The 14,321-nt window shown below is 43.0% G+C and overlaps 2 protein-coding genes across 2 annotated transcripts; both read left to right on the plus strand.

Moving 5' to 3' along the window:
• Positions 1–784: 784 nt before the first annotated feature.
• On the plus strand, positions 785–1,873 carry LOC109207917. The gene has a single exon (XM_019370917.1). The coding sequence runs from the start codon at positions 785–787 to the stop codon at positions 1,871–1,873; it is 1,089 nt and encodes a 362-aa protein (XP_019226462.1).
• A 2,819-nt stretch (positions 1,874–4,692) lies between these two features.
• LOC109207918 lies at positions 4,693–5,652 on the plus strand. The gene has a single exon (XM_019370918.1). The coding sequence runs from the start codon at positions 4,693–4,695 to the stop codon at positions 5,650–5,652; it is 960 nt and encodes a 319-aa protein (XP_019226463.1).
• The last annotated feature ends 8,669 nt before the right edge of the window (positions 5,653–14,321 follow it).

Consider the following 14,321-nt stretch of genomic DNA (forward strand, 5'->3'; position numbering starts at 1 on the left):
AAACATTTAACAAATGCCATTAAATTCTTGCTTTGCTTGGGAAAGTGGGTTAGAATTTGGAAGAAGTAAATAGCAAAGACTCAAGGCTTTAAACCTTGTTTAATGAAATCACTTAGGAATAAGTGGGTTTTATTTGGCATAAATTGATTGTTCTTAATTGCAACTCATTTACATTTGGAAAAATTATAAAGAGGAAATACTACCCAACTATCGGGAAATATTGGGTAGTCATTTAGACATCATTTGCATATCAAAAGGACCTTCCATTAGAGATATATCATATTTACACCAATAGCATTACACTTCATTAAAGGGGACACAACCTTGGTTACTTTAATCCAATTAGTCACACTCTTAATATTCCAAATAGTTGTTATTTTGAAACAAACTCAATCCATACTCTTGTTACTATTAATTCACACTCTTGTTACCGTTAACTGAATAGAATTACGACTTAATCGAGCAACACACTAATCGAGTAACCTTTTCACACCTATTCCCTGTGGGATTCGACCCCAACCTTGTTGGGTTACTATATTTGACATCGACCGCCTTACACTATTTCTTAAAGTGTAATTTGAGCGTATCAAATTTTGGCGCCGTTGCCGGGGAATACGGTTTTGAAATTACTATTTAGTGTGTGCTTTACTTTATGTCTTATTCTATTCCATCACTCTTCGCTTGCTTTGCTTGGTGTTGATAGGAAAACATGTCTGACTAAGAGGAAGAAGTGGAAGAAAATCCTTTTGCGGACATAGATGAGTACATTGACGATACCAATGCTATGGTACCTCCGGCGATTGGTGCCTCAACTTTCAAAGTGGAACATGGTCTAATCCTCATGCTTAAAGCAGAGGGGTTTTTCAGGAATTCTACTGATGATGATCCAACACAACACCTTAGGAACTTTTTGGGAGTATGTGCTATGCATAAGCAGAACAATGTCTCAGATGATGCCCTAAGGTTGAGGGTCTTCAAGTACTCACTAGCTGGGGACGCAAGGAGGTGGCTTCAAAACTTGCCACCGAATTCCATTCGGTCTTGGCCTGAACTTGTCCGAGCATTTCTAGCAAAATGGTTCCCACAGAGCAAGAAGTCTGAGCTTCGAGATAAGATTTTCTTCTTCAAGCAACAACCAGGGGAACACTTACATGAGGCATGGGATCGATTCAAATTATATTTGGTGAGGTCTCCAAATCATGGTCCAGATTCCATCTTGCTAGAGAAATTTTATATGGGTTTAGATCCTATGAACCAAGCTATAGCGAAGAATGCGGCGGACAGATCTTTTATGGACAAGTCATTTGTAAGAGTTACGCAAATACTTGACAAGATGGCAAAACACAATCAAGCTTGGCATTCTGAGGATACTTCGGGCGGAGTTGCATATGGTTCTCCTTCCTTGACCATCTTGATCAAGGAGAATCAAGAGAGGGACCAAATAATTGCAGGGTTGGCCACAAATGTAAATGTGTTGACAAAAATGTTCACGGAAAATCAAACAAAAAAGGTGAATGTAGTCGAGGAAGTGCAACCCATTTCCAATGAAAAGTTTGAGGAAGCTAACTACATCAACAACCCTCAAAGAGGGTATCAAAGACAACATTATCAGGGTCAAGGGCAACAAAGTCAATGGAGGCCAAACCCGCAAGGGCAAGGCAACCAACAATGGAGACATGACCAAGGTGGCTCAAACCAAGGGAATTGGAATAACAACAACAACTTTTCTAACCGGAGTTCAAACCCCTATGTTCCTCCAAAGGGTAAATATACGAACCAAGGGTCTTCTAGTGAATCTAAGTTGGAAGCTATGCTTGAGCGAGTGTTGCAAAATCAAGAAAAATCCGATGCTTCCATGAGGAACATGACCTAGGTTGTTGGATCTCATACCACCTCCATCCAAAAATTGGAGATGCAAATGAGAGACCTCTCCAAAGAGCAAAATCCAAAACAAAAGGGAACACTCCCTAGTGACACGGTTGCAAATCCAAGAGGTAGTGGGAGTGGCCCAACTTCTCACATCATGGCGATCACTACTAGGAGTGGAAAGTGCTACACGGAGAGGGTGAACAAACGGTTGAAGAAGAAGAGTCCGAACAAAGGGTTGAGGTTGAAGAGCCAAGTGTTGTCGAGGTTGAAAACATTCCGGAGGAGTTGAAAATGCAAATAGAAAACCGGGAAGAGGTGAAGGAAAAAGTGAAAGAGACACCAAAAGCTCTTCCACCTATTCCTAGACCTCCTCCCCCATTTCCTCAAAGGCTCGCAAGAAAGATTGATGATAGCAAACTTGAAAAATTCTAGGACATCCTCAAGCAATTAACGGTGAATATTCCTTTTGTGGAAGCTTTTCAAGAGATGCCGGGGTTTGCTAAATATTTGAAGGATTTGATCACCAAGAAGAGGACCACAAAGAATGAGGTGGTAAACATGACTCACCGGGTTAGCTCTATTATTGCCACAACCCTTGTCCAAAAGAAAGAGGACCCGGGAGCCTTTACTATTCCATGCACTATCGTGGCACGTGAATTTGCAAGAGCCATTTGTGACAATGGGGCTAGCATCAACTTGATGCCACTTGCCATTTATAATCAAGAGGGATTAGGCATGCCAAGGCCAACAAGCATGAGATTACAAATGGCCGATCGTTCCATTAAGCGACCGGTAGGAATTGTTGATGATGTGATTGTGAAAGTTGGAGAATTCCATTTGCCNATGAGTAGCTAACTTTAAATACTAAGGTTGTGGACCCTAAATGGGTGTTATGTTAATGGGTGTTTAACATTGAATATATATATAATGGTTGGTTGATATCTATTTATTTCTCATTCTTCATTTATTGTTGGTGGTTGCAAACATTAACAAATGCCATTAAATTCTTGCTTTGCTTGGGAAAGTGGGTTAGAATTTGGAAGAAGTAAATATCAAAGACTCAAGGCTTTAAACCTTGTTTAATTAAATCGCTTAGGAATAAGTGGGTTTTATTTGGCATAAATTGATTGTTCTTAATTGCAACTCTTTTACATTTGGAAAAATTATAAAGAGGAAATACTACCCAACTATTGGGAAATATTGGGTAGTCATTTAGACATCATTTGCATATCAAAAGGACCTTCCATTAGAGATATATCATATTTACACCAATAGCATTACACTTCATTAAAGGGGACACAACCTTGGTTTCTTTAATCCAATTATTTACACTCTTAATATTCCAATTAGTTGTTATTTTAAAACAAACTCAATCCATACTCCTGTTACCGTTAACTGAGTAGAATTACGACTTTAGTCGAGCAACACACTATTCGAGTAACCTTTTCACACCTATTCCCTGTGGGATTCGACCCCAACCTTGTTGGGTTACTATATTTGGCAACGACCGCCTTACACAATTTCTTAAAGTGTAATTTGAGCGTATCAAATTTTGGCGCCATTGCCCGGGAATACGGTTTTGAAATTACTAATTAGTGTGTGCTTTACTTTACGTCTTATTCTATTCCATCACTCTTCGCTTGCTTTGCTTGGTGTTGATAGGAAAACATGTCTGACTACGAGGAAGAAGTGGATGAAAATCCTTTTGCGGACATAGATGAGTATATTGACGATGCAAATGTTATTGTACCTCCGGCTGTTGGTGCCTCAACTTTCAAAGTGGAACATGGTCTAATCCTAATGCTCAAAGCGGAAGGGTTTTTCAGGAATTCTACTGATGATGATCCAACACAACATCTTAGGAATTTCTTGGGAGTGTGTGCTATGCATAAGCAGAACAATGTCTCAGATGATGCCGTAAGGTTGAGGGTCTTCAAGTACTCACTAGCTGGAGACGCAAGGAAGTGGCTTCAAAACTTGCCACCAAATTCCATCCGGTCTTGGCCTGAACTTGTCCGGGCATTTCTAGCAAAGTGGTTACCACAGAGCAAGAAGTCCGAGCTTCGAGACAAGATTTTCTTCTTCAAGCAACAACCAGGGGAACACTTACATGAGGCATGGGATCGATTCAAATTATATTTGGTGAGGTCTCCCAATCATGGTTTTCCAGACTCCATCTTGCTAGAGAAATTTTATATGGGTTTGGATCCTATGAACCAAGCTATAGCGAAGAATGCGGCGGACGGATCTTTTATGGACAAGTCATTTGCAAGAGTTACGCAAATACTTGACAAGATGGCAAAACACAATCAAGGCATTCTGAGGATACTTCAAGCGAAATTGCATATGGTTCTCCTTCCTTGACCAACTTGATCAAGGAGAATCAAGAGAGGGACCAAATAATTGCAGGGTTGGCCACAAATGTAAATGTGTTGACAAAAATGCTCACGGAAAATCAAACAAAAAAATGTGAATGTAGTTGAGGATGTGCAACCTATCTCCAATGAAGAGTTTGAAAAAGCTAATTACATCAACAATACTCAAGGAGGGTATCAACGACAACATTATCAGGGTCAGGGGCAGCAAAGTCAATGGAGGCCAAACCCGCAAGGGCAAGGCAACCAACAATGGAGACATGACCAAGGTGGCTCAAAGCAAGGGAATTGGAATAACAACAACAACTTTTCTAACCGGAGTTCAAACCCCTATGTTCCTCCAAAGGGTCAATATTCGAACCAAGGGTCTTCTAGTGAATCTAAGTTGGAAGCTATGCTTGAGCGAGTGTTGCAAAATTAAGAAAAATCCGATGCTTCCGTGAGGAACATGACCGAGGTTGTTGGATCTCATACCGCCTCCATCCAAAAATTGGAGATGCAAATGAGAGACCTCTCCAAAGAGCAAAATCCAAAACAAAAGGGAACACTCCCTAGTGACACGGTTGCAAATCCAAGAGGTAGTGGGAGTGGCCCAACTTCTCACATCATGGCGATCACTACTAGGAGTGGGAAAGTGCTACACGGAGAGGGTGAACAAACGGTTGAAGAAGAAGAGTCCGAACAAAGGGTTGAGGTTGAAGAGCCAAGTGTTGTCGAGGTTGAAAAGATTCCGGAGGAGTTGAAAGTGCAAAAAGAGAACCGGGAAGAGGTGAAGGAAAAAGTGAAAGAGACACCAAAAGCTCTTCCACCTATTCCTAGACCTCCTCCCCCATTTCCTCAAAGGCTCGCGAGAAAGATTGATAATAGCAAACTTGAAAAATTCTACGACATTCTCAAGCAATTAACGGTGAATATTCCATTTGTGGAAGCTTTTCAAGAGATGCCGGGGTTTGCTAAATATTTAAAGGATTTGATCACCAAAAAGAAGACCACAAAGAATGAGGTAGTAAACATGACTCACCGGGTTAGCTCTATTATTGCCACAACCAAAGTCCAAAAGAAAGAAGACCCGGGAGCTTTCACCATTCCTTGCACCATCGGGGCCCGTGATTTTGCAAGAGCTTTATGTGATAATGGGGCTAGCATCAACTTAATGCCTCTTGCCATCTATAAGCAAGCAGGGTTGGGTATGCCAAGGCCCACTAGTATGAGATTGCAAATGGCCGATTGGTCAATCAAACGCCCGGTGGGAATTGTTGACGATGTACTTGTAAAAGTGGGGAAGTTTCATTTGCCCGCCGATTTTGTAATTTTTGATTGTGCGGTTGACAAAGAAATCCCTATCATTTTGGGGAGACGGGAAGGGCACTCATGGATTCGGAGCGGAATGAAATTAAATTCCGGGTGAATGATGAAGAAGTCACATTTCAAGCGAGCAAGGGTATGAAACTACCCCATGAGTATGAGAGAATTTCAGTGATAGATGTTGTTGATGAGGTAGAAGGTGCCGTCGAAATGAAAATGGAAGAACAATGCCTTGGTGAGGCATTGGCGGCTATCTTGGTTAACTTTGATGGTGAAGACATGGATGGGTACATGGAGTCGGTAAATGCATTGGAGGGTCTTGGATCCTACACTTATACTCCGGCAAAGCTTTCTCTTGACTTGGAGAATAGGGCTACACCTCCCGCCAAGCCATCAATCATTGAGCCACCACAACTAGAGCTCAAGCCACTCCCCCCGCACCTAAGGTATAAATTTCTTGGCTCTAATGATACTTTACCCGTAATTGTTTCGTCTTTGCTAAATGATGTGCAGGTAGAGCAATTGTTGGAAGTCTTGAAGGAGCATAGGCAAGCCATTGGATGGACAATTGCGGACATCCGAGGGATTCCCGCGGGAATTTGTGAACACAAGATCCAATTGGAGAGTGACACGAAGCCAAGTGTGGAGCATCAACGACGGTTGAACCCGTCAATGCAAGAGGTGGTAAAGAAAGAAATCATCAAGTGGTTGGATGCCGGGGTGGTCTACCCTATTGCCGATAGTTCTTGGGTGAGCCCGGTGCAATGTGTACCGAAAAGGGAGGCATGACCGCAATTGAAAATGATAAAAATGAGCTCATCCCAACAAGAACGGTGACCGGTTGGAGGGTGTGCATGGATTACCGGAAGCTCAATAGTGCAACATGCAAAGACCATTTCCCTATGCCTTTTATTGATCAAATGCTTGATCGGCTAGCGGGAAGGTCATTCTATTGTTTCCTTGACGGGTATTCCGGCTACAACCAAATCAACATCGCATTGGAGGATCAAGAGAAAACAACATTCACTTGTCCCTATGGAACTTTTGCCTTTAGTCGGATGCCATTTGGTTTGTGCAATGCTCCGGCTACTTTTCAAAGGTGCATGATGTCCATTTTCTCCGACATGGTGGAGGATTTTCTAGAGGTCTTCATGGATGACTTCTCGGTAGTAGGTGACTCTTTTGAGCATTGTCTTAACAATCTTAGACAAGTGCTTAAGAGATGTGAGGAAACCAACCTTGTGTTAAATTGGGAGAAATGCCACTTCATGGTGGAGGAAGGCATCGTATTGGGGCATAAAATTTCAAAGCATGGCATTGAGGTTGACCGGGCTAAGATCGAGATTATTTCCAAGCTTCCTACTTCCGTAAAAGGTGTTCGAAGTTTCTTAGGGCATGCCGGATTTTATAGGCGGTTCATCAAGGATTTTTCCAAAATTGCAAACCCTATGTGCAAGCTCCTTGAGAAAGACACCAAATATGTGTTTGATGAAAAATGCCTCAAAGCTTTTGAGGAATTGAAGCTAAGGCTCACCACGGCACCTATTATCGTCACACCCGATTGGTCTCTTCCTTTCGAACTCATGTGTGACGCTAGTGGTGTAGCTATTGGAGCAATGCTTGGTCAACGTCACAACAAGGTTCTCCACCCGGTATATTATGCAAGCAAGACACTCAATGGGGCGCAATGAATTACACGGTGACTGAACAAGAGCTTCTTGCCATTATTTATGCCTTTGAGAAGTTCCGGGCTTATTTGTTGGGATCCAAGGTGATAGTGTACACGGATCATGCTGCTCTTCGCTATCTTATGGCAAAGAAGGATGCAAAGCCGCGGTTAATTCGATGGGTTTTATTGTTGCAAGAGTTTGACTTCGAGGTCAAGGATCGCAAGGGAACTCAAAATCAAGTGGCGGATCACTTATCAAGGCTTGAGGAAGCAGGGAGACCAAAGGAAGATCTTGAAATCAATGATGCATTCCCGGATGAACATATCCTGGCACTATCTAGCACTTTTGCTCCATGGTATGCCGACATTGCTAACTATTTGGTGAGTGATCTTATCCCGGAGGGGTTGGAGTCTTATCAAAAGAAGAAGTTCTTGCGAGATTGTCGGCAATATTATTGGGAAGAGCCATACTTGTTNNNNACCACATATGTTACTACCACGGTTATTCCGAGCACATCAATTCCCATTTCCTTCCATTACTTGTTTCACAGTTCTTACCATATAGCACATTCACAATCGCAAACTTGGTTTATTTCTAATTACTTGCATCAATATAGCGAAGGCACAACCACAATCACTCAACCATACCAATCACAGGAATTTCACAAACAAATCACGTAGAAATCACATACCAAGCACTCAACCAGCCAAACAAGACGATTTTACAAGTTCAAAGTTAGCCATACATACCAGGAGCCGAAATCCCTTTTAACTTCTATTTCCAATTCACCAAATGGTCTAGCAACGTCAATCTAGTGCACAAGTTAACGCGTATGACTTAGAAAAGAAGTTCACAATTTCTACTCAAACTTATTTAGGTTATCAACCCATCTTTTACTCCTACCCAATTACTCTCACTAGGTTTTAGGTTATAGAATGACATGCATGTATGAGTTCAACCACTATTTTTAAAGACCAATGCATGAGACTCCCCCCCTTAGTTTAAACCAGAAATTCAGTGTAAATTTAGGGATGTTACCTGCAAGAAAAGGGGGATGAAGATAAGCTTGAAATTTCCCGGCCCGGATGGTTTTGAATAATCAAATTTTGGAGAAGATGACTTTCTCTCTCAAGACCCTCTCTTTCTCTCTCTTATTTTGTGCAAAAGATCGTTAAAAATGAGGGGCTGGGGGTGTTTTATTAAAAAGGGGGTCGTGTATAAAATTTAGAAAATAGAAGCCAGAGCAAGATCTGCGGTCGCATTCCGCGATCGCAGAACTGGAATGCGGTCCGCAGATTGGACCGCAGAATTGCCCCCAAAACTCTGATGATTCTGTTTGGGTCTGCGACAGGAATGCGGTCCGCATTCGTGTTATGCGGTCGCATTGTGCACCGCAGAACTGACCTTCACAAATCCTTGAGGAACTTATGCGACGATTATGCGGTCCGCATTTTGGTTATGCGATCGCATAATAGACCGCATTTTCAACATTAATTTTGACAACTCTTCTGTTTCACTCTACGGTAGGAATGCGGTCCGCATACTAGATCTGCGACCGCATTCTGGGCCGCAGAATGACATTTTCTGGACAAATTGATTCTTTTTATTTTTACAAGCTTAGATCAATACCAAGGGTCCGAACCGCGGCGAGCTTTCTCGCCGTGAAGAATTCTATGCATTCCTAACACATATTCGGAGTCGACACCACAAGATACTAGGTTTTGAGCCAAAAAATTTACGGGGCGTCACACCTGTAGAATTGGAAGACAAAGCCATGTGGGCTCTAAAAAGGTTGAACTTGGATTGGGGTGAAGCTGCACATTTGAGGTTGACACAACTCAATGAAATGGAGGAATTCCGGTTCCATGCATATGAAAGTGCAGCTGTGTATAAGGAAAGGATGAAGTTCGCCCATGACAAGAAGATCTTGAAAAGGGAGTTTAAGTCAGGTGACTTGGTGTTGCTCTTTAACTCCAGGCTCAAATTGTTTCCAGGCAAGCTTAAATCCAAATGGTACGGTCCGTTCAAAGTGGTAAGTGTCTCTCCTTATGGAGCTGTGGAATTGGCATCGGAAGATGGGTCCCGGACATTCAAGGTAAATTGCCAACGCATCAAGCATTACCTGGGCACAGATGGAGAAAAACATGTGGTGGATCAGCTGGCTCTAAAAGATGGCACGTGTCCGACCATTGAGTGAATCCAAAGGAACATCAACTTCGTCGTGCCGCGACGTTAAATCAAGCGCTTCATGGGAGGCAACCCATGTGTGGTAACACTCTTTTGTTCTTTGAATTTTTAAATTTTGATAGATAGATTTTATTGAGCAATTTAAAGTGTGTATTAGAGTGCAGGAGGGTCAAAAGATCACAACACGTGATGGGAATGCATGATAAAGGTAAGAAAAATCGCAGTGTGAAGTCTGCTGCAAAGATGCGGTCGCATTTTAACTATGCGGACCGCATTTTGATCGCAGACCCAAACAGTGGGTTTGGCCAAAATTGGATGTCAGAATGCGATGTGATTGTGCACTATGCGGACCACATTTCACTTATGCGACCGCTTTTTGCACCGCAATTCTGACTCTCCATCATCCCAAAAGATCCCACCGCATAGCACATATGCGGTCGCATAGTGTGCTATGCGGTGCCCTACCTACCGCAGAATTGACCAGGTATGTGACCGCATTTCTCTAGTCTCTAACACTCAAAAAAAAAAGTAAGCGTAAAAAGAACAAAGAAAAAAAAAGAACAGAGAAAAACAAAAAAAGAAAAAGAAAAAAAAAGAGGGGCAGAAAATACGAACGAACACAGGACAATCACCAACAAGGAATCGAATCCTCCAAGCTTCAAATCTTCAAACTCATCCCTGTCGTGTGCACACTAAGTCTCGCTGGTATGTACCCGTTCCCCACTTTTCTTGTTTAAGATTCATATTGGGGGCTCGTTGATTCTCATTCATCCCGTTTTGCAAATAGGTGTTTTGCGCAGTTGTTTCTCCGTAATTTAGTCGATTCTGGGTTGGAAACTATCTAAGGTAATGGGTAGAAGGAAATAGGACCACCATTGTTGAGATGGTCGTTTGAATCCTGAAGAAGAAGGCATTTGCGGTCCGCATAGTTGAAATGCGGTCCGCATTTTGGCTGCAAAACTAAACCCTAATCTCCCTGAAGAAGATGGTGAAATGTGGTGACTTTGCGATCGCATAATTGATATGCAGACCGCAAAGCCACCGCAGAGTGATACAGATTGCCCAGTTAAAAGCTTGCATTTTGCGGTCGTTCTCCGATCGCATTTCCCACTATGCGGTTGGTTATGCGATCGCATTGTGTGAATTATGTTTTGGGCAAGTCCATTCCGCGATGGTTATGCGATCTGCATAATGGTTATGCGATCGCATAACCCATTGCAGAATGAGAGCCATTTGAGACTAACATGTTTGCGGTCATTCTGCGGTCCGCATTGTGGTTTTGCGACCGCAGAATCAGGTCGCATTTCTTCTTTTTCTTTAAATTTTGTCTGATTCCTCTCAGTATTGCTAATAATGTCACTCACACTTCACCATTGTGCAGATATGGCTCCAAAGAAATACTCATCTTCTCCATCAAAAAGGGCCTCCACCAGTCGCCAGGCATCACAGGCAAAGCGTTTGCGGATAGAGGAAAATGTGACAAGCCCCTCCCAGTCTGAGGAGGAGGAGCCCAGGCCCTCAGTCAATTTAGAGGCTGAAGAGAGAAGGAAACGAGGAGAAGACTTCCAACTCCGATTCGGGGTCGAGGGGTCCAGGCAACTATATAGAGAGGGACTGACCAAGCGCAAAATCCTGGCCGAAAAACAATTGAGCTTGAACGAGTTAAAAGACCAGTACCCCCATATACTGGAAAACATAAAAGCACGGAGATGGGAGTGCTTTGCCAAGCCACCCACTGAGTACAATGAGACCCTTGTGAGGGAATTCTATGCTTCCTATGTAGCCTCGAAGACACCACACCACAAACGAAATAGAATTTTCACTGATACTGTCATGGTTCAGGGGGAGAGTGTGTGCTGCCACATTAGCACCATAAATGAGTTGTACTTCCCTGGTTGGAGAGCAGGCACCACTGAATACAATGCTAAATTCGCGAATAGGGAAAATGAACATGGGTGGATTGCGTCAGTAATAGCAAAGGGGACTCCCGCTGGATCAACCCTCGGCACAAGATATATAAGGAGGATCTCACGAGAGAGGGTCGCTACTGGCTCAGTTTTATCACTTCTCGATTGATGCCAACTCGGAATGAAACTGAAATAGCCATTGAGAAGGCCCTTCTCATTGCCTGTATCATGACTGGTATCAAGTTAGATGTTGGAGCGTTGATCTTCCCAGATATAGGGATTCGGGCAACGCGACATGCTACTTCACTTCCCTTCCCGTGCCTGATCACAGCCCTTTGTAAAGCTGTGAAAGTTCCCCTCATGCCACAAGATGACAAAACTGGGAAGGAGACAAGGGATATTGATATAACTCGTATCACTGATGCTGCTGCCCCACCACGGGTTTAGGTTCAGGATCCAGTTGATCTAGAGCACAGCGACTCCCAGACTCCGGTGACTCCTCAGGTTACAGTGGCCTCCCTTTCCACTTCCGAGCCTGCTCCTCAATCCACCACTGCCCAGCCTGCTATTGCCATTCCTGCTGTCTCAAAGCTTGGTCTATTGGCTCAGCATGCCAATGCCAAGGTAGACCAGCTGTTGAAGACACTGCCCAATCTCATAAAGCAAACACTGACTCCTATGCAATCCGCAGTGACAGCCCTCCAACAGCAACAATCAGTGTATGAGGATCGTTTGCAGCAACTTGAGTTGAGGGTGGAGAAGATAGAGCGGGGTGAAGTTAGTGGGCTGCCTGGCCTCAAAGAGGAGGTTGCTTCTATGAAAGACCGAGCTCCAAAAGATGCAGAACTTGGAGTTCTATCTATCATCCCTCCTTCCCACAAATGGTGATCAGGTTACAGGCACAGCTGATCCGGACTTGGGCCTTCACTTTTCGACACTTATGACTGATGTTGCCCCTCCTATAGTTGGGTCTCCCAAACCTCCAGCTCCTCCCGTACGCATTGACATTCCTGAGGAGGAGGGTTCCGAATGATCCACTGCGTCCGAGGATGAGGAGACAGATGAAGGTGAGGAAGAGGTGAGTTCTTGATTTTCACATGATGATGGCCCTCAGGAGAAGGGCAAGAAGATTCTCACTCCGACTGTTGAGGAGGTGGAGCGAGCACAGCTCAAGATAGCAATGGAATAATCTCTAGCAGATTTGGCCGCCACTGCAGATCCATCGGCCACTCAGCCATCATTGGGCGAGGCTAGCAGCTCACAGGTCCCAGCCCCAGTTATGGACCAGCCAGAGATTCCTCCTGCAGTTGTGATTCCTCCTCAGGCCGAGCCCTCAGTCTCAGTTCCAGCCTCGGAGAGTGACCCTCCTAGCACAGCGCAGGCTACTGACTCCCATAGCGCTTAGTGCGCCTCAGGGAGCCCCTTACACTCTTTGTTTTTGTTTTTCTGCATTAAGGGCAATGCATGATCTTAAGTTGGGGGTGGTAGCCTTGTGATGTTATTTTGTTAGCCTTGTGATACTGGTATCTTTGTGACATTAGCAACTGCTGGACATATGTGTATTTTTGTGTCCTTTGTATGTTAATATGGGTTTTGTATAGAAGTCGTGTTGTTTAGTTGTGAGCATGTTTATATTAGTTATGTTGTTTAGTTTGTGGGCATGTTTATATTAGTGTTTCTGTGATTTAGATGCAGAAGTTATGGTACCCTTGTGAATATGATACCCTGAGAAAAAAAAAACAAAGTAGATAGTCATCCATCTTTAGTAATTAGCAATGAAAAAAAAAACACAACAAAGTAGATAGTCATCCATCTTTAGTAATTAGCAATGAATTCCCTTTGGTTTTTCTTCGCCAGGTTCTTTTCCAAGGGTGTAATAGTAGAACCAGGACAGTAGAATGAAATACCTTGACCTGTTTGGTGTAATTGTCTTGTCTCAAGCATGTGTGTCTGTATATAGCATATACCCTTCTAGAGAAAAATATCAACTGTGTGAACTTGAGGCTCGCTCTGTGGCTCTATGTTTACCTAGACTTATACTTATACATATGATGAAAGCTTTGAGTTGCCAAGTGTTGACTCGAGGGTTTCAAACTATGTGAGCCAAACAGTTCGTGTGCCATGTGTGTGAGTTCTTTGGGTATATAATTCTTGTGTTTGCTTCTGCCATCTAGAACTTGCCCGGTTGGTCTTTCGATGCTTATAATAATTAAACTTGGTTGGAGAGATGACCTTAGGCAGTCTTTGTGATCTTTCAAGCCAGTTAGCCTTTCAAGCCACCCATTGTGCAGTTAATATCCTTAGTCGTAAAATAATTCCCTCTTTTGAACCCGTCCCTCCTTGAACATTGCAAATGAGGCTAAAAGCCTAAGTTGGGGGTGTGATGTCAAAATGGAAAGTGGTAAGGTTGTACATTGAGTGTAGAATCATATACCTCAAAGTGTGTGTGCTAAATTATTCAAGCTCCCAAAAAAAGAAAACATGTATAAAAAAAATAAAAAAAAAGGGAAGAAAGAGAGAAATCTTGGTATATATATAAATTATGGAGCCTTGAAGGAAATGAGAGAGGTATTTAAGGTGGTTCTACATTGGGAACTAAATGCCAATGAGGCTTTGTGGGTTGAAAAGGAACATAGTGCAAAAGAATGAAAAATGTGAGTAGTGTTCAAGGAGGGTGAAGTCACTTGTACCCAAATGCTTATCCTACCCTTCCCCGAACCTACATTACAAGCTTGAAAAGTCCTTATGGGATCTCCAACCGAGCGTTCTTAGAATAAAGCGATGAATTAAAATAAGGGCAAGCCTATGGTATGGTATGTTGAAACATTTGAAACTTTTTCCGAGAGTGAGTGTCTTTGTAAATTCGTCCCTTTTTGTTTTGTTGTCATTGTATATAGCGTGATTTTGGCACTTTCTTTCTAGTGAGGGCACATGAGCTGTAAGGTTAAATATACGTTGAGCTTTGGAGTCAAATACAAGTGCACTCAGCTGAGGGTAGCACTTAGTCA

This window comes from Nicotiana attenuata, unplaced genomic scaffold (genome assembly GCF_001879085.1).
Source record: "Nicotiana attenuata strain UT unplaced genomic scaffold, NIATTr2, whole genome shotgun sequence".
In the NCBI taxonomy this organism is placed as follows: domain Eukaryota; kingdom Viridiplantae; phylum Streptophyta; class Magnoliopsida; order Solanales; family Solanaceae; genus Nicotiana; species Nicotiana attenuata.